Here is a 21,643-nt window from a genome sequence, read left to right as displayed (position 1 = left end):
GGTCCCCTCACACTTCCCACCCTGCTTGGTGCCATTCACATCCACGCTGGAGATCACAGACCCCCACGCGCCTGGTTCACCTTGCAGTTCCTCGTTCATGTTGCCAAACCCCAAGAGCACATATGGGAGTTAAGAAGGATCTATACTCTAATCCAGGGTTTCTCAAAGCCTAAGCTGCAAAAGGATTTAAAGAAGATTGTGAAGTGTTAGGGAAAACACAATTAATTAGAATCAGCTCAGGTTCTCCAGGGCGGAGGAGGGAGCAGCAGTTGTAATTGCTGGTTGCGGGTGTCAACGGCAGGCACAGAACGGCAAATGCAGCTATTCCTATCCCTAGCCACCCACGACAGCTTTTTTCCTTCCTTGGTGCTATAGGAATTGAAGTCGGGGGCTAACAAGGGGCAAGAAGGTGACACTGTAAAGCAACTTGAACGAAAATTTTCTAATCTGAGTTTAACAAAGTTCCTCTCTGCAGCTCTACGCAATGCACATAAACCCTCCACCTGAACTTCTGCGTTCATAAAAAGGACAGAATTCATGCATTTTCTTGATTTCTGAGGGAACTGTGAAATTTAATCAAGGTTCAAAAAGGGTTCTGAAGATGAAACCAATGACACTACTGTATATAGAAGTACATATTTCTATTCTTCACCTTGATATCTTGCCCACCCAAGCACTATGCTCTTTTTTCAGCAAACCTGGACTACACGCAGCCCACAGTCAGTCAGCCGGGCTACACTTGGCACCCGCCACAGGGAAGAGCCCGTGCATTCCCGTAACTCCAGCTTTTGTGCGCTTGCCAACGTACGCAGATCCGCTCTTGTGCAAGGACAAGACTCCCAGCACTTGCTCCATTACATAGCTCTTAGGGTTCCCACGCAATTTGGGGACAAAGATATGGGTCAGAGAACTTGGAATTAGGAATCCCAGAGATACCGTAGGGAGATGGGCAACAGGAGGCAGAGGAAGCCAGTTACACGGGCCTGGAGCCCCACGTGGAGGACACGGAGGCAGAGATTCAGGTAAGAAGCATGACTTTGGCTCTTACAACTCTTACCTGCTAAGTCTTGAGGTTGATAACTAAAGTCTAACAGTCCATATGTATCTGAAGTTGCGCCCCACTGTTTTCGATATGCTGACTAGATTTTGCAAACAAAATAGTGCCCAAGCCCTGTTACGTGTGTAAATACTATGGGAGAGAGACAATTTTTTTTTTTTTAATATTTCTCTGAAACTGGATCATGAGAACAGATTAGTATTCAAGAAGCATTTCCTTTACAAAAGGGATCCAGCTTTTGTAAATTCACCAAATACACAAATGGCTTTTTTCGGCCCAAACAAGTTTTCATGACTTGGAAAAACTAGGAAAGAACACAAATTTCTCAGTAAAATATTAAACAGAGGGAGAGGGAGCATGTGCAGTCAGAAGATATGCGGCCCGTTACCCACTTTAACAAACTTTTCTATTTGTAGTGCCACTATTGCATATTAAATGCGACTTTTACACAAACACATTCTCCTCACAGTCTATAAGCACGGTCCTATAATCATTACAAGCATTTCCATGCAGTTAAACAAAAGATCAGATACATTGCAAGGCTCTGCAACTTCAATCAGTCCCACAGCATAATTCAAACATAACGTTAGCACTTAGCAAAACAATCATCCTTTTGGCAGCTGCGGCCGCAGCCTGGACGCACAACCAAGAAATTCTGCTGGCCTGCGCCCAAAATTTAAAAGCCCAGGGTATTTGGCTAGTTGCAAGCGTGTGCGTGCACATACACATATATACACCCAAGCTTTCGAGAGCTACTCAAGGGTCAGTCTCCACTGTGAGTGCAGAGGAATACGTTACAGTTTTTGGAGCACAGGAGTGGAAAGGATGTCCTGGGCCGTCAAGTCCAGCTCCTGCTATCGCAGGAAATGTCATGTAATCTCTTCCATAAATTCTTTGGGAAATCAGTGAGGCACCGTACTGACTTCACTCTTCCCGTTGGGATGTTTTCCCTAGTTTCACTCTTCTGCTAGTTCGAGATCCTCTATCTCAATACATGCTTGCGCACGACAGGCTTTCCATTTTATTTTTATGGAATAGCTACCTCATTAACACACCTTGTGCTAGCAAGATTAAAAAAAATAATAATAAAAAAATCCTCAATTGCATACGGTCCAATAGTCTTACTCATGAGGAGGAAAAACTGATTTGGCACTCGTCCTGGAATCGGCGGGGGAAGAGGCCGTTGCGACTAAAACAAAACCTTTTCCCTAGCCACTTGGAGGATATATTATTTGAGGCTGTTCACTGTTCCTGGCTCAGAAAGCATCACTTAAAATAATTATATACTCATTCTAAAATATTAACAGCAATGTTCCACGAGGAAAAGTGAACTTTATGTTAAGCAATTTGCTGTTAGCAATTTGGGCAAGGTTTTATCCCATAGCCGCACATTTTAAAACAGAAACATGTTGCAAAAAAAAGTTGGCAAGAGACTTGAGACATTACCTTGGTGTTTTCCTCCATATCCTTTGAATTCAGAAGTGCATGGTTAATTCTAAAAACTATCCAGTCAAACAGGGCACTGTACAACGATTTAGCCATGGAATTTCGCACAGTCACAGCCTGAAAGAAAAAAGAAAACGCTGATTGGAAATCATTCACGGTTTGCATTAAAATGGGTTCAGTTCTTAAGTTCACGTGCCCAACGTTCGTATTTCTTTCCAGCCAAAGCTTTTGCCTGCTTTTTAGCTTCCGCTGTGCCCTCCACCGCTCCTGAAGCGATCGGTCATTTGTTACAATTGTGTTGCTATTCTATTCAATGAAACCATGAAATGCGCCCCTTGAATTGGGCTTGTTTCACTTCGGGGCATCCAAGCAGAGGATGCAGGAGATCACGCTACAAATCCCATCCCTGATGGCAAAAGGGGGAAAGAAAAAAAAAAAAAGAAAGAAAAGATACATGTATTTAACTTCACAGAAATCACGTAAGAGTTTACTCGGGGAGAAGGAAAGAGGAGGCCGAATATCGCACAGCAACCGTATCAAGCAACGTGAAAACACACACTGGGGTCGGTACGGCCTGGTACCGACAGAAGGGTTACGAAGGGGGAGGCTAAAGCCTCTACAGCTATACAGTAAATCTGCAAACGTTACTGAGCATCTGAAGTTTTCCAGGTACTATGAATGGGAGCTACAAATCATACTAGACAGATTTACTGCTCTTCAAGCAGTTGTCTTGGAAAGAGGAGTAATACTTCTTCAGAGGTCCCATCAAAATCAGGCCGTCCTCTCAACCCTGACGCACGAGATTTCGCTTGATGACAATGATTAAAAACAAGAAGAAAGGAGGATTAGCAGTTTGCACTTTTCCAGAACATGCACATTATGGAACAGGTTGGTTAAATACTGAGCCATAAAGCAGTAATTCATACATACAGGCTATCTCTTTTCTCCCCATTTTATGATTCTTCGGGCCAAATTATTATCTTGAGTTGTATCACAGTGCTTGTGCACACACTAATCACGTAAAACGTTACAATGCCAGTGGTGACTGCCAAGGTTTGGTTGGCTTTGGCCACCGTATAATAGGCAATAAGGAAACTGTCATCCGTGGCGGGTTCTCACACACCTATTTCAATAAAGCCTGGAACTACAAGAAATTCGGTGGCTTGTTACAGATCGCATTGAAACACCTCTCACCAAATTTTCTAATTATCGCACCGAGCGCAAGCAAACTTCCCGCCAAAGAACAAATGCTTTCCCCCCCCCTCCTCCCCCAAAAAAACATTTTTTATTCTTCTCAACTGAGCTGCAAACATTTTGCAGCTCAATTTAATGGGTGAGAAGATAAAAAAATAAATAAATAAATTTTTTTAAATCCTCCCTCAACTGAGCTCCCATCAAGGTACACGACCAGAGCGGCTTTATTTCACTGACCTGAAGCAAAAGCATAAAGGCAACATAGCATCGTTTACTTCCTATTGCCCTTTTCCCCATGGAGAGCTACCTCTTTTTCCTTGAATGCTTTGTGATAACATCTTTAAACATGATCACACGCTCTATCAACATTTTGCTCTTATTTGCAATTAATCCAGCATGCGCTCTCTTCCCCTCTTTCCAAGAAGCTGGAATCGGAGAAGACAGTAGCACCATCTATAGCTCCTGCCACGATACCAAGAACATCAAACTCTGCGGACATTCACGGATCCACAGCGCACACAGGACTCCACGCGTCAGGAACAACGAGACCGACATTGTCCCAGCTATTTCTCGCTCGGGGCAATAAAACGCTGTCAGATAAGCAACGTGCCAGAGGGAATTACAAAACGTTGCAACAATTAATATGCAATTATCGCTCGCAACAAAAAGCTTTGTTACAAACCAAAACCAAGTGTACGACGAAAATATGTGAGCAACAGAACTGAAAAGATTTGTTGTATTACAGACCTAAGGAGCACTTTTAAAGACCCAGCATAAGTAGTTGAAATGTCTGAGTTATCCAGCAAGCATGTTGAAATCCTGCTGGCACGTAGAAGTACAAGCAGGCCTATATATTTTACAGTAACTGTTTTCTGTTCCCTTTACTGAAGAAAAAGGGGTTTTTGTTGTTGTTTTTTTTTGTTTTTGTTTTTTTAAACAAGGGGGGGGGTTCTTAGTCTTTTTTTCTGCATTTCCCAAAGCGTGTGCGTGTGGGGGAAAGAATTTCAGTGATTTATATAAAACTTATTCAAGACCAATTCTCTAACACTCTGTTCTATCTCAGCCTCTTTAATCTGACAATATTGGACAACAGTCGGTGCCGCTGTCACACACAAACACGAGAAAAATCTATCTCTAGGCAAAGAGGAAGGCCAAGATGCAGGAGCATTTCTCACTGCCGTAATGACTTGTCCTAATGTAAATCAGTCCAATTGACTGGTCCACTACAAAGGCATGCAATTTAAAAAAAAATACAAAAAAACACTTCTATATATTGCCAGAGGAGCACACAGTAAAGGGCATCATTTCCTCTTTACAGTCATATATGGTTTTATACTCCAATAGTTGTTTTTCTCTGTCCCATTAGAGACTATGGGGGGTGCGCACAACTCCTCCCCTGAGCTTTCCTCCCTCTTCTGCAAGGGGTAACGGTGCCGTTAAGCATGCCCAAGCCCCGCCGTACCCAGGCTCCTACCGGGTGGGCTACAACTGATTGCTACGGCTTCCTGAGATGTCCTCTGCCACGGGGCAAACTGGAAAGTCCACGCGAGAACTGTGCTCTTTGCTACGCTTCGGATTCAGGCACCTCAGAGCAATGCATGGCCCAGATCTTGAATTCTTTTACAACTGTTTTTAGAAGCTATGGCTTTATGCATCTAGAAGAACTGGTAGGAAACTCCTGGCAAAGAAGCGCATATAGAATATGAGGGGGGGAGGCACATTTACACATGGATCTCATTTGCAAATCTGTTGGCTCCTTGTAAGCCAATTTCTTCTCTCGGTTTTACCAACAAATCCAGATAATCCCTTGACTACAAATGTTGTCACACCAGGCTTGCAACAGCGTAAACAGAGAGCAGCATTTTGCCCTGCACATTCCCAGGGAAGATGATGATGCAACACAGAGGGGCTGGGACAGGGATTCTTGAAGGCTCAGGCAACTGAAGAAACTTGGCCACCTTACACACGGCTTGCAAAGCACAAGGGAAGCAGAGCTAAACTCGTCCTGGCAGAGCTTCCACGATGAGCGGCTCAGAGAAACTCTGCTGCAGATAGGCAGACCCTACCAGCCTTCTGGCAGCAGGGTACTTTTACTTCCAGAGTTTACCGACTCAGACTTGTTTGGGCTGGAAAAGACCCCAGGAGGACTCTAGGGTGAGCTCCTGCTCGGAGCAGGGTCAACACCGAATTCACGACAGGTTGCAAAGGACTCTGCCCAGCTGGGTCTTGAAAACCTCCAAGGACAGAGACAGCACAGCCTCTCTGGACCCCGTAGCAGTTGTCCTCACGGGAAAACATTTCTTCCTTATGCCAAGGCAGAAGCTCCCTGCTTCAATTCAAGCCTGTTGCATTCTGTCCTCCCACCATGCATGTCAGGAAGGAGCCTGGCTCCATCTTCTTGAGAACTTCCTTGCAGGTATGGGCAGGCTGTGGATAGGTCCCCCCAACGCCTTTCTCTGCTCCCGGCTCAGCAAGGCCAGCTCCCTCGGCCTCTCCTGCTGGGGCACAAGCTCCTGGGAGAGCCCCAACCGGATGGAGGCCTCCGCTAAGACTCCTGCGAGTGGACCAATGTCTACCAGCTGGGGGAAAGGAGTCCACGGTACGTAAAACTGCACGAGCTTTCTAAATGAGAGACTTCCAACGGGCTTGAAGAGTGAAGACAGCACTTTGCCTTCATAAAACATCACATTATAAAACAACATCGTAGACGGTCCATTTCTCACGACTCACTGTTTGTTTTGTTTTTAAAGACGTCAATGAAGTATTTATTCTTTAGAACAGGTCCTGGATGACGTTACGTAATAGAGAAAGCCCCTCCTTTCCCTACACAGGTATCAAAGTGCAAGATCGGAGGATTGTTTGGGGCTATTGTTTCTTTTCAAGGTAAGGCGCTGCTGTGATTTCAACAGCACGACTTAAAAAGTTTTTCCCCAAACTGCTGGAGTATCCCACTCAGAAAACAAGTTTTCCATTTTTCCCTCTACCACTTGTTAATTATTCAGGCATGCATCTTGCATTGCCATATGCCACAGGGGAGACGGTTTGAAATAACGTTAGTCCATAAGGTCTATGGAACACAGAAGGGCTAAAAGACGACCTGCACTACAATTACCTTAGACAGGTCTCGCGCTTATTTTCTATTTGTTCAATAGGGTATCGCTACGTAGCTGAGGAGCAGCGGCATGAAGCAAGCTCAGAGCGCCGAAACCTCTCTGCTCTTAACAGCACAAGTTGGAGCGCAATATTCAGGATTTTCTTGTTGTAATTATAAGCCTGTTACTCAAGAAACACCTTAACTCTATGCTTACCCCCGCTCTTATGCGGCTGAACATTTAACATAAGCGCTTAAACGTTCCTGCCTCTCCGAGAGCTTTATGGACTTTCCCTTTTTCTGCATGATTTCATAATGGAATTTCTTCCTTCCAAAGCTCCAGTGTTCACACTGTAATTGATAACACCCCGCTAACGACGTGCAAAGAGGCTGCATTCGTCACACACGGCCGAAGGGCATACCGAAACTATTTCATACCTGTACTCATTAGGGCGTCTACAAGAAGAGGTGATGAACACACGCGACCTGCTGAAGGCAACGCACAGCCTCTAACTCATACCTATGTTAAACGTGAATGCTCTATGTCATATATGGCACATACTATGTACTGCTTGCCTCCGGGTAGTCTCCTTTCCCTGGCTTTGACTGATTTTTAACCTAACTCCTCAGCAAGTGTCTTCTGCTCTCCTCCAACATCACCACCGTCAAAGTCCTTCTTGTCTTGCTCAGGCAAGAAATAGAAGAGCAAAACCCCTCTGCTTGCAGCGAACTCTTAACCACGCAGTAACAAATGGGCTCGCCGCAGGCCATCACACCCGTTCCTTTGCTCTCTGCGTTTGCGGTTAATTCGTTCGCCAGCAGAAGCGATCCCATTGAGTTCTTCCAGGGCAGGGTTCGCTCTCCAAAGCCCGCTGCGTGTTTTGAAGTGGCTTTTGCCATCTGCCGCTTCTCATCCCTTTTGCACACCTTGTTACGTGACCGTTTCAGCAGCTCTCTAACGCTGTGGCGCTCGTAAAATTAACTCGCAAAGCAAAATAAAAATAGCTCATGCAACGCCAAAACAACCTCTCCGGGATCAAAGGCAGCACAGCATCTTGCGCACACACACAAATTTTGCTTACCTATTCAAAAAGCAAAATAGATCAAATACCCTGCAACTCGGTGATTCAAGAAATAAACTGAAGCGAATGTTTAAATCCATAGGTTTCCTGCACATAAGGCTAACAAGGAAAAATATTTTATCGTCGGCATCCCTACTTACATGCTAGAAAGGCCACTTGTTAAGGTTGGCCAGCATCTGCCAAGATCCTGATCCTAAGCTCCTTGCTTTTGTTCCTAAGATTGGCCTGCAAGTTTATGATGGCCATTAAATTCAGGCTAATTTAAATATATATATATATATATATATATACACACACACACACACACACACTTTTGGAAAAATCTTCTGCCAAAATGATTCTATTTGAGAGCAAGGGCAAGATAGACCGAAACATTAAAACTCTCTTTAAAATGTTTTGGAGCGAGGACCTAAAGTTTCAGTAAGCCCGTGTTTTAGAGATGGCAAAAGATATAACCAAGGAAAGAAAAACAAATTTATTCAAATTATAAACCTCTGTAAAAGGCAGTTTTCATACACTCCGTGGACTTTTTAGACCTCTGAAGATTACAGCCTCTTCAAACGGATAAGCGCATGTCCCCCATCTGCCAGTGCTCAGCAAGCACCGTATTTGCCATCCCTACTTGCTTATCCATGTTACTGTGTTGCACTGATTGAACCTGTGAGTAAAGGTCTTTTTCTCCTGGAGTTATTCAAAATACTCGCTGGTGCCCAGATAACGACTGAATGCAAAAAGTAAAATTAAAAAAAAAAAAAATCCCCAAAACGTAAAGATGGAAAAGAAGAAAATTAAGTAAGAAACTATGTGCAGAGGATCTAAAGTACCCAATCTGAAGTAGGTATTAACACAAAGTAATTTGCTTGCTTGCTAAAAAAAAACAAAAACAAACCATTTTCCCTTTCCTTTAAACAAATAAGTTTAATGGTTGTTCTGCTGGTTGCAATCAAATTCCCAAAATGAAAAAATTAAAGACTTAAATTAGGGTTACCTATGAAACTTTCATTTCTGCCTCTCCGCTATAGGCAAAACAAGACAATCTTTGGATTCTACGGTCGCATCCCACCTTCTCCCACAGAAGCAATGACTCACGAAGAGCAGAAAACAGAAAAGTTGTATGTGCTCATGTAAAGAATGGTATTTTAATACACGTTCTTGCTGCACAGCTTCTGTTAGCTGCTGTTAAAGCCTGGGTAGTGGGTTGGACGGCTCCAGGACCAGAGCTCTATTGAAAGAACTGAAGATTTTAATAAATGCCAGAATCACGATTTTTTTTTCCCCCCTTGCTACATATACAAAAATTACAACAGCTTACATGCAGATCACCGAGGTTAAAGCAGCCTTTGCAGTTGCACTTAAAACCCTGATTGTAACAGCAGCTTTTTCCTCGCCTTGCTGCAATTCTTATGAAAAATCTACCCTGGCAGGCAATCTCGCGCTGCAAACTGCAGGCTGGCCACTCGCATTTTAAGGCTTCAAATACCCAGCGAGCAGACTGCCACAAATTAGCAAACGTGCCCCTTTTGCAAAAAAGCTTTGCACTATATGCACTGACTCCTCAAATTTGATTAGAAAAGCTATTTTTATTTCCTATTCCTTTCAAAACATCAGGTCTTTGCCCTGCGCTTCTCCTTCTACCTTCTTAGAGCTACGGGATTGCCAGAAATAGTTAAAAAAAAAAAAAAAAAAATCCGGTTTAAAGCTTATACGTGGGAACTGTTTGTGCAAAGTTCATGCCGGCATTGTAGCGTCACGAGCTGCCGCATTGCTCGACTCCGGACTCGGTCCTGAAGGCAAAGCCAGGAGAACGTCTCCGCTCAGCTCATACCACCACGGGACGCAGGACCGCGGGGGCACGCGCTGCTGCCGGAAGGGACCCGCCGGCACTTGAAGACAGATCTGCCTTGTTTCTCGTCAAGCTTTGGTGAGACACGCGGCCAAGGGATGCATAGAGCCACTGCTCTCCGTTTGGCCAAGCTGCTCCGAACCCCGCCAGCGGTAGCGAAATGCCGTTCGCAGGGCTTCGCTTGGGTGACCTGCCCACCTGGCACAGGCCCAGCTAACCTTCTGTAGGTGTTTTCACATGATCTGCTGGGATAAAAGGTTTCCTAGAATGCAGTCCACCGCCCTGATTGGATTCAGCATTTATATGGTTTGCTAACCTAATATAGGAGCGAGACCAAGCAATATTTCCATTCTAATGAAAAAAAAAAATATATATATATATATATTTAAAAATTTTTCAGACTAAGGGGAAAAATAAAGCCTGGAGAATAGAGGGTGGGTGGAAAGAAATCCCGAGGAAATTTTAAAGAGCACAGATTTATCACGCATAACAGCAATAACATCTCAGGGACTATGCATCACAGGTATCAGCAGGCAAACAGAAGCACCTAAAGAAAAAACAATTAAGACACTGCTGGAAGCTATGTGTTTTTAAGCAAACACTTCGAGAGCTAAGATGAACATTTTCCGGAGTGCAGACCCCACTCACTGCACTGAGATCCAGAGCGAGATTGAAACTCAAAACCTGAATCCTCATCCCACCTACTCCGTCCAAAACCAACAAACCAGAGGCCATATCTGCAACAGCAACCGGCCTTCGACATCCAACTTTAAACATTTTTGATCCAAACAAAAACACAGTGTAAAGGACTCTTCTAACCAATATAAACACTTCCACTAGCATTTTGTTTAAAAAAAGCCGGCGCAAAATAAATACTCCCTCCCATGCGGTACATTGCTCAACGCTGAGACTCAAAGGTAGAAGCCAAGCTCATCAAGCTGATCCCTTTCGTTCTCACGGAGGAAGAACATTGCAACTCTGCGCCGATCACTTGTGAAGAGATGACACCCAAGTAATATGTAAGAGACAGACCTCTAAAGACGTCTTAAACATCTTAGGTGTCTCCAACGGCGAGAGCTGCCTGCCTTCCTTCTTCGCTAATGCAGAAGTATGAGAGAGGCTAACGGGACAAGCAGAAGAGAAAGACCAGGCGACAGACAGGCGGATCGGGCAGCTCGTCTAACCAGTTTATCAAAGTAATTAATTAACATTGGATTTTCATAGCTGCAGAGTTTGCCTAGGAGAGGTTGCAACCTTCGACTTAGAGCATCGCTATGACTTCCCGCGTTGGGGGAGCACTGTGTGCTCCCCGCTGTGAAAGGCAACCAGAGGAACTCCGAGACCATTTTGCACAGAAGAACCATACCTTTAATAAGGGCAAATATTGAATATTTGCAAGTGGTATCATGCCATCACCGCTTTTGTATCACTGCTGTGAAAACGCAGCCCATGAAGGACGGGTTGCGCGGTGCCTGCACCTAAGTTACTTTTTGACCCCAGTTACTAAGTCCAGGCTCAGTTAACCAGGAGTGACCTCAAAAAGCAGAACTGCAAAGTAAGTGTAAGCACTGAACTGAACTGGTGAGGATGAAAACACTACAGAGGTTATTAACTTTGTTCAAGCCTTCTCCTGTTTCTTCAGGGTTATGAAAATCTATGAAACATCTTTAAAGATACGTTGAAGACATCAGTTGATCAACATCACATTATTACATCTTCTGCCAAATTTGGCCAACATCACGCTATTAAATTTCCCACCAGTTTTTCACAAGGGGACAAACTAGACACAGGAGAGAAGCCAAGGCATCGACTCCAGAGTTTTCTAAAAGCTACAAGATGTTTCAATGCCAGTTATTTCTCATGCACAACCCTGGAAAGTTCTTTGGGTCTAGAGAAAAAAAAGTGTTAAAGATGTGCATCATTATTAATGTCCCTCTTTCTCCACAACTTCTCGGCATTTCTTCTAAAGGGAGCGCGTGTGCGTGCATGTCTAATGATAGACATTACCAACGTGATTCGCCACGCATCCCAAAGAAATCCAGCTTTACAATCAACTACTGCTGTTGCAATCTCCTCCAGGAGAATTTGCAATAATCCCCAAAGATTAATTTGTTAAAATATGAATTACCTTGAATGATCTGAATTCGGCCACAGAAACTACCTGCGAATTTTGATTTCCTAATACACCAATAACCCTTCAGTGACACCCAACACTGTGCGCAGACATGGGCATGTGTCTCCTTCTGCCTAGGAAGGAAACAAGAAACACATGCTCTCCTTTCAGACTGGCATATCAAATGCTCATTAAAACAATTAGAAAGCCCCAAGATTGCTAAAAAATTGTCTTTTTGGTGATCTTGTAATAGTTTCTGTAAAACACAGTAACTACATGAGCTATGGTCTTTAAGTCAGTCTGGTCACCATCAAATACTTCACGTTTTCTGCTTGGGTACAACAGACTTGGAGATTCCTGTTCTCCTCAGGAAATAAGATATGAATGCAGGAAGAAAGGAAATATCCCGTTCTCCCTCAGGGCCTTTGATATACTTCCTATAATTTCTATACAAGGATGAAAGGTGCTTCCAAAGAAATATTCAGGAAAAAAAAAAAATCCTAAAAACAACAACAAAACACCTCCCAAACGCCTAGCAGTCTTCCTCTTCAGGAAATCCCTCTGAAAAATCAAATCTGTATACACATTTATAATGGCTCTATGGGGGCTTTGTTTGTTTTTCTTTTAATATGTGGACTAACTCTTCAGTGCATTAGCCAATGAATCAACTTGTGTTCCTGCTCAGAGAAATTTGGCACTAGATCCCAAGCACCTGATGACATCCTAAAAATAAATAATAAAAATAAAAATCTGGTGAGCTATCAGCCGTAGACTATACACAGGCTTTCATTTGTTATAATTTTATGTCCATTTTAAAATCCTTATTGGTCATTCCCATTTTTCCCCCCGTTTATTCTCTAAAAGTGAAATTCAACTTCATAATTAAATTTGAACTTATTGTAACACAGATTCCTCTGAGCTGTCTTGGAATAAGGTAAAACACATTTTAACACCTGCTAAATTTTACCCTTGGTATTTACCCAACAATTTCCAGTGATGCCTCCTTCGATTGCTTCTATGGGTTTGAGTGGTATTATATAATTTTCAAATAGGAAAAAAAAACCCAAAACCCACACACAAGAAGAAAGTGTATTTGTTTTCTTATTTGAGGGAAGGTTCCCACTTCAACAAAATTATGCTGTATGCATAAGAAAACAATGAAACAAATCAGCTATCCTAAAAAACATATATTTATCTTTTTTTTTTTTAATGGCAATGCCTAGCCAGTGTGAAGAGCCGTACTACTATTATAGATATTCCATATCTGCAGTTTGAACAAGCAAAAATAAGAGCAACTCAAGCTCTTATAATACACATTTTGCATCTCACAAAGTGCTCTAATTCACAGGAAGAGAAGCCAATCCTCCTCTTGACCATCGTGGACATTCAGCCTACTGAAAAGGGCGTATGTGGGTATCCAGGTGATGACAACCTCTGCGGCTGCCACGAATTGCATGGGTAAATAAAACAGACTCTAAACATAGTTTTATTTAAATAGGTCCTAGGTGCCAGTTATAATCATGGTGCTACTGTGCATGCAAGAAGAGCGTAGGCTAGTGTTGATGGAGTAGCTACCACGTGCATTAAAATAAAATACTAAATTTTTATCTACGATTCTGTTACTGTTCCATGGGGAAAAAAAATCATAAGGTTGATTCAACTTATTTTTGCACTTGTACGGACAGGAGAACAAGTGCTAAAGAGGAGCTTGTTTGGCCTGCCGCTTTCCTGCTCTGCAACGGAGTAACATGTGAGGAAGCGAGAGAAACGTAGCTGTGAAGCCGAGCTAAATTAGGGAAGCAGCAGAAAACGAGAAGGATGGTGACGAAGCATAGTAGCACAGCACAGAAAAATTGGTGGTGCATGGGATCCTTTCCACGGCTTATGGAAACCGGGGGACTATTGCACCGGATTGCTGGATTTGAAAAACACACGCACAATTATAAAACATAGAGTTGCCGGAATTAGATGAGGTATAAATCCCTCTTTTGGCCAAAAGGTACGTTTCAGGGTCTTATTCCTATCTGACATGAGGTTCAGCCTATTCAGTGGGTCCCAAGTCATATGTGTGTGCACCGAGAATTATGGTTTCCTGCTGTTCTGCTAGCTTTCTATTTATTACCTAATACAGTGCATGTCTGCTTTACATTCACAGCCGTGTCCTGGGGCGAGAGAGAGATTAAGCAGCTTTTGTGGTTCCCCTTCGGGTCACAGGACATAGGCTGAGACAGGCAGGCTTAGCTTTTTTTAAACAGAGGCTTAACACCCAGAGGAAAGTACTCTTGCAGGATATCAGACTCTAGCTTAAGCCCTCTCTTGGCATCAGTAAGTATTATATCATACCGGGGCATAAGAAGTATGATGTAATTTTCCATACTCATATTTTATCTTAGCATCGTATTAAAAATCTTGTCGTGCTCACATTTGCTTTCCCTAAGGGAGCTCCAACCATTACTCTGCAGCTCTCACTGCAGCCTCTCACTGCAGATGACTGTTATGTTTGCATTGATAAAGGAGGAGAAAGATCTCTAGAAGGATCACTAGAAGAACAGGAGTGAAAAACATTAAAAGGGGTCTAGTTGCCAAAAAGGAAAAGTTCATTTAGAAATGTTACAAGCTTTCCTAATAAAGGCTCATTTTTATGTTTTACTTCTATGAATGTATTAAAAAAAAAGAAAAAAAAAGAAAAAAAAACCCCACACCACACCTAAACCCTGAGCTAACACAATTTCAGGCTACCACATATGGGTAGAAGCTTTTCACTCTCATCCTTAAGCCAGGAGGCAGCAAGGTGTCCGGCCAATGGATTATTTTACACAAGACACAAGCATCAGCTATGTTTTCCAGAACTTATTTATAACTTGGTGGATTTTACAATGAGAAAAAATTTGTTATTAGACTGAAATGTCCCTGCAGCTCCATTCCACTACTGAAGTAAGAAGCAATCAGTTTAGGCATGGCAGAACTTTTTTTTTTTTTTTAAACTAAGCCCGTAATAAAATTCTCAGATTCAGAGAGTTTTTTTGTACTAGTTTCCAACGTATCAAGTGTCTTGAACAAAAACAAAAAACACTCTTCTCGTGCTCTCCCTTCTCTGGTGCTAATTTCCCCGCACCTCCCATGATCTCTTCCTTGCACATGGTGGGAAAGAGCCATCTCCAATCTGCTAGTTTAAATTACTCAGTGATATTTGTAGGGACTCTCCCAAACCACACAGACACTCTTCCCTGAAAATCCACCACAACAGGAGAAGTAAAATCAGTGGTTTTTCCAGTGAGACAATCTTCCTGTGTCGATATATCACCACGTTCACATAAGAGAGAAAGACCTTCAGAGCTACAGAATTACCTGCTGCTCTAGGAAATCAAATAAGGAAACCCAACATTTATTACTAAGCAATCATTTTAAAAAAAAGTAATGTTATTCCACTTCTTTCATCACAGCTTAATTTGTTCGCCCTTACACCAGGACCACAGCTCAACAAGAAATCACAGCTCCCTCTCTCGCCTACCTCCCCCGTGAAGTTACGGCATGCCGTTCCTGCCCTAACATGATCTCCAAGGCAAGCATGGGAAGCGTCAGACGTCCGTGCTAAAACCCTTCAGAAGCCTTCACCAGCTTCTGCTTCCCCTTTCTCACTCATCCTCCTTCCGTTACACGAACATGAATAGGGGAAACGAAGTGGAAAACCTGAAGGAAGAACAATGTGCGGTGGGTGTCAAGGCCCCACCTAGTGCACCCCTGCTGGTGGCAGGCAGGATTTGGAAGAGGACAGACAGGAGACAAGTCATATCAAACCAGAGCCTGCCTGCTGTTTGTTTTAAGAGATGTTTTTGCAAGCTGCCTTCTATAATATTGTCATATTGTAGCTGAATGTCTGTAATATCGCGCGGTCACACTTATCAGGAAAAAAAAAAAATCACATAGGTTACCTGCAAAACCAAAAGCAAACAAAAAGCCTTTTTAGTCATTTTCTTAATGTCTCAACGCCAGAGTCATGTGGTTAAAAGCACCTTCTTCCTAAAAAGATTCTAGTCAGACACTTTAGCCTTCTGATTTGGACAGCACGGTTTGAGTGTGAGCTGTAACACTTCATAAAAGCAAAGAAACAACAACAAACCCCTCACCTCCTCAAATAAAACTCTTCCAGAAGAAGTCCCTTGGTACCCACCTCTCCCTCTGGAGCAAAGGATGGGGGAAGAGAGGCATGGAGAACACCAGTGATACCAGCTGAGGCACTCCTGGAAGATGCTCCCACGCAGCCATCAGGAGCTCAGCGTGAGAAGCTGCCCAAAACCAGTCACCGGGCAGCCAAATTTGAAGACCTTGATGATGGTGGATGAAAAACAATTTGCTTCTCTCCAGCTGTGTTTCTCCAGATTCTGCTACATCCAAATGTCAAGAGCATGAACTGAAACCCCACTCTCTGCCCACATTTTTACAGTGAAACCGGGCACGTAAATAAATAGGTTACCGAGTGACAGAAGAACTAAACGTGTGACCTGACCCAAGAAGGAGGCCGTAGGCTACATTTAGGAGGGTTTTCTCATACGTATACAGGCATAGCATACTAGCATTCCTACCATGAAGCACAGTACATAGTGCCAAAAATAGCATTTTAGCTGTTACAGCCAAATCCTGCCTTTCTGTTCACCCTTCCCAAGCAAAAAATACTATCGTAGCAAAACTTGTTTTGCCAAGATATCATCTTCACTACAGGCTGTTCTGGCAAGTTTCTGCAATTAAAAAATCTGTGCACTTCAGCCGATAGAGCTGCACAGGCAGTTTGCACAACTGACCCTGTCCAGCCAGCGAGCTTCTACACATCCTCCTACTTTGAGTGTTGATAAACAGTATTAGTCAGCTCTCTGAGAAGCAAGAAATCTAAGTTTACTCTAATTGAGTGAGATTACATAGAAAAATCACATATTCCAACCAACTATACCAAAATTACACTGTGTGTGGGAAGAGCCGACTTGCTAATTCAGGCATGGTTTCCATTCTTATACATCTTCTCACTTAGCTTAGCCCAAATTTAAATAGCAGAATTACTGAAAACATGTACCAAAGGGACTTTCTGAATTTAAAGCATCTTTTCAGTAATCAAATGTAATTAAAAGATCCCTCAAAGAGAGCCTAGAATGCATCTGATGACAGAAAGAGCCTTTGGAGTGGGGAGGTTGACCAAGGGCAGAGCAGCCCATGGGACGTCAGCGTTCCCTTCTTAAAGTCCTCATTTTGGGTGCTACTCCAAATTTTTAAAAACTGAGACGCTTCCTTTTGTCCCAAGAGTACTGCCCCATGAACAGTACAAATGGAGCTCATACACAAGAACTTGCAGGATTTTTTCCCCCCTGATATTCAGATGTATATCGTTAAGCATAAAGTTCTGCAGGTTTGGGAGATTTCCACAGAAACGAGCCCTGTTCAGCCAAATCTCAGCACCATCTCCCATGTGCAGCCTAATGCTAACAGACATTCGGGCATAAATCATCTCAATGTAGAAGAATCATCAAAACAGAGTTTAAAAGACACCGTGTTGATGGAATCCGTCTTCCTGGTGGAGGCAGGATGCTGCATCCCACAAGAAAATACACGCAGCACGCCAAGGCTAAAACAGCTCTCGCCTTGTCTAATCCATATGCTGTCACCAAGCATGGCTGATCCTTGCAGTTTCGAGGGAAAACAAAGTTATGAAAAACCTAATCCCAGGAAAAAGTTTCTTTTGAAGTTCTCTACTGATAGGCTGCCTTCGTGTCCCAAAGCAGAGACACTTGCATGTCTCCTAAAAGCTTTGTGGGCTTTCCATTTCTAGTCTATTAATATCTTTTCTGTAATTCTGAATATACTCATCAACGTACCAAGTCTTCAAATGAATCCTGCTAAGCTCCTGCTTTTAATGACCCATGGTGACAATGAGTCTCACGAGCTAATGCTGTCTGGCATTAAGTACGTGCTTCCAGCAGTTTTGCTACTTTCTATTCCATTAAGCATCCCCATCCTCATATTTCAGGATTGAGAATTTTCATCCCACTTTCCTTATGCTATTATTGTGCATCCCTCCCACTTTTTCTCCTGTAATATTTTCAGGCTGTTAAATGTTCATAGCTAGTTGTAACTAGGATCTTTTCCTTTGTTTTTTTAATATTTTAGCTAATGTTATGCCATCGGTAAATCTGGCCATGGAACTCCATTCCTTTTTTCTTTATCATGGTCTGAAAAAGGCATTAGACAGTATCACACTAGTACATACGCAAATGAAACATCACTCAGCCTTTTGCTGTAATGAAATACTTTTTGCCTTGCATTAAGGTCTGCTCCACAAGGCTTCTCTGGCTTGTGTCCCTGCCAATTAACTGTTGCCATGCTGAAAATAAGTGCTCTCCCTAAGCTCGACCCACTGGGGAGGCTCAGCCCAGGGCAAAGGTAGACAGAGGATCTGGATTCCCTCTTTTCATGAGCGGCAGGATGAACGGCGTCAGCCCTTCCCTGCCTGGCCCTCAGCGCACGCAGAGGGACCGCTGAACCATCATTCCCAGCTTTATCATCCCACTGAAAATATAGGTTCAATGATAATTGCCCTTTTCCATGCGTAGAGACTGAATGCTTTTGTTAGCAAATGTGGCATTTCATTACACTTCTTTAAACCTTTGGGGGGTGTGCTGGGTTAGCTTCGTTAACCAATCAAGCCAGGAGGGAAATCACTGACGAACCTGAATCGTACAAGCACTTTTGCAAGCAATCCTTAGCCGATTTTGCATGGACCTGCATGCATGCGTTTGTACGGAATAAAAAGCATTGCACAGACTCAGAATAAATTCACTTGCAATTTGGGTGTTCTGCCCACCGTCTCAGAACGGTCGTACGGCCACCTACCCGGCTGTATGTAACACGTCATTTGCCGAACAGGTCACTGCCATACAGCTAGCTAAGCAAAGATATGGTAGCACATTATATTCTCTATATAGGTTGCATAGGAGTCAGGTTTTCAAGATAAGTTGGCTGTCGCTACGCAGAGTTCTAGCAGACCTCCAAAACTGCGGATATTTAAAACAAAAAGCAAAACAAAAAGCCTCCCACCACTACTTTGCATCTCAGGTCTTACTGTCACACCACCTAATGCTCTTCATCTTAAATAACACAACACAGAGGAGCGCCATCGGGGCAGGAAATAACATACATTTTTTTCTTTTTTTTTTTTCCTTGTAATTGAGTGTTAGGGCAGGACCAAACCACCCCCAGCCACACCTCATGCCACCTCTCCAGGCACAGGTGCTTTCTGAAGATCAGTCTTTGGTTAACTATTGTATCCACAGCAACCATTTAGGTTTCTCTACAAAAGCAAAATGTAACACAAAATGTAACAGTATGGGCAAGTCTCCCTAAAAGGTTTCTTGTTTTCACATCTGTGGCAAAAGCAGCCAGGTAAAACTGAAGAAAAGCTCCCAGAAGGACTCCTACTGCAATACTGTCCATCCTTCAGTCACTTGTGTTGGACATGCCTGGGACAGTCTCCCAAACATGCCCATGCTGCTTCTTGATCAACTAGCAAAAATACTATCTTATTCTCTTCTGATCTTTTTCTCAGGACATAAATCCAGAGGCCTCTTTAGAAAGTGGGAATTCATTCATTAACTAACCTTCAGGTATAAAACATCCTTGCTTATAAATGGCTGCAAATTATAAAGATCTGCTAAAACAAAGTCTTTTTGCAAAGTCATTTGCTTAAGCAATGCCAACAGAACTAAATGAATTGAAGGCATCATGGAAAAATCTTTTTTTCTGGAGGGAGGTAAAAAGAGGATTTGGTAACAGATGTATATACTTTGATAAAGAGTTTTTCCCTCATCTAATGGGGATCATGGAAAAAAAATGTGGAGACTCTTTGGTGAAAAACAGAGCAGCAGGTGACAGACACTGGCCTGATAAGCAGAACAAATGGGATGGAAACAAGGTGTGGATGGTTGATCCACTCTGACATGGAGTTTGTCTCTGCTGCAACGGAAAGGGGGAGCGAGCTGAAGAATGCAAAAGAGGGTTGACAGGAGTGGAAAAACACCAGTCAAGATGCTGAATGGATTTAAGAGAGGTAAATTACTAGACTAGTCAAGGCATGAAACAAGAGCCTTGGAGTCCTGCAGTAAATCGAGATGGGAAAAAGCTGAATTCTTTGAATTATTTAGATAGAAGCAGGAAGACAGATGTGGCCCAGAAAGGCAGTTCCATGCACAGATTAAGCTTGAGATGATGCTCAGATTACAAACATAAAGAAGAGCAAAAGATTTCAAGAACCTTCAAGTTCTCAACAAAGATTTGATTAAGGTGCTCTGCTCCTGGATCTGCTGTGTGTTTCTTACCAGATGTCAGTCAAGTCACTTAATATTCACCGTGTCTGTTTTTTTTCCCCCCCCTTCCTTTGGATAAATTGTGGTTATAAACCTTTTCTATCTTGTAGGGAGGACTGCAAAAATGCATTTATTATATGAAAAACAATATCCAGGGAGTGGAGTTGAGGAGCACTTTGGGAGGGAGAAAGTAACCCTCAAAACCCATTATTCTGCTGCCATTAAAATCCCATTTTTCTCTATTTCATTTGCATGCTTGTTACATTTTACCTTATTAGGAAGGAGAGTGCTGTGGCTGGAAAGAAATGCCTGCATTAAAGGCAGACCTGAATTAACATATTCTAATCATCTGAGACACCACTGACTGCTTTCAGGCTCCCATGGCCAAATCGCCTCTTTCAGAGGGGTCCTTAATTCTGCATTTTATTTGCCCAATACAGTAGAAATGAACAGCTTGTTGTTACCAAATACTGTGCTCACCCTGCACAGATACACTATGATTTCTCTGGAAATCCATTAACTGCTGCTAGCTGTGTTAATAGACAGGCTCACTCCTAATAAAGACATTAATAGCTGTACCAGACCAAAAAAAGGCTAGATCTCTGAACAAAACTGCAGTCTTTCATGCGTGTGCAGCTTTTTCTACGTGTATCTGCAGCGTAAAGCTTCGAAACCTTAGCCCTAAAGCAAATTATGCAGTCATTTAAAACACTGCATTAAAATACCATCCAGCTACTATAAAAGGAAAAATGAATGGTTCCAGGAGGCAGCTCTACGGCAGACAACCCAATGTGGGTCTCAAGATAAGAGGCAGCTGCCAGAGGTAAATATAAGCATTATTTATGGATGTGGTATTCTTACTCATTTAAATTTCGACAATGGTTAGATATGCAGACCAAGCCCATCCAGGCAACTCTCTTTCACCGCAGGCTTCCAGCTGCCTGCGGCGTACAATCGAGCCCAAATTTGCCACCACTTCCACAGAAAGGAGGGATTGTAACTGTGTTCCTAAATGGTGTGTATAACGTTTAGGACAAGCAAGGTCGGTTTTAACCTCCAAAACTAGGTCTCTCATTTGATTCTCTCCTTAATTTCAGAAATACCAGTGGCTCCAGTGACAATAGGCATTACCCAAATGTTAAAACCAAGGTCAGATACCACCTCTTATGTACACCAAGATTTACAGAATGATCAAAAAAAAATCTCATGGCACATTGCATTTTACAGGGTTTTCCTGAAGAATACAGCATTCGCTCACAATAATTTTTGTAATATCAGGAAGACAGGCCCTGACTAAAAACCTAGAAAAAACAGGTCAGATCTTGAAATGAGATTTCAGTGCACAAGTCTAGCTGCTCCTGTCTACAGCCCTCCTTGAGTAGGTGCTCTTATCACACGTCCTTTACCCTCCTGCATGAAATACAGTTAAACAAACTCCACATGTGCTGGAAAAAGCTTGCTCAGCAGGAGAA

The 21,643-nt window shown here is 42.8% G+C and overlaps 1 protein-coding gene across 1 annotated transcript in view; it reads right to left on the bottom strand.

The window, feature by feature from the left end:
- The window catches only part of MYO9A (myosin IXA), a 175,744-nt gene that overhangs the window by 85,801 nt on the left and 68,300 nt on the right, over window positions 1–21,643 (bottom strand). Inside the window, exon 9 of the mRNA XM_067305346.1 lies at window positions 2,504–2,620. Coding sequence (XP_067161447.1) covers window positions 2,504–2,620 — 117 coding nt within the window. The remainder of the gene's footprint in view (window positions 1–2,503; window positions 2,621–21,643) is intronic.

Source organism: Apteryx mantelli, chromosome 15 (genome assembly GCF_036417845.1).
Source record: "Apteryx mantelli isolate bAptMan1 chromosome 15, bAptMan1.hap1, whole genome shotgun sequence".
NCBI lineage: Eukaryota > Metazoa > Chordata > Aves > Apterygiformes > Apterygidae > Apteryx > Apteryx mantelli.
Note: the sequence above shows the minus strand (reverse complement) of the source record. Positions and strands in the feature narration are given on the sequence as shown.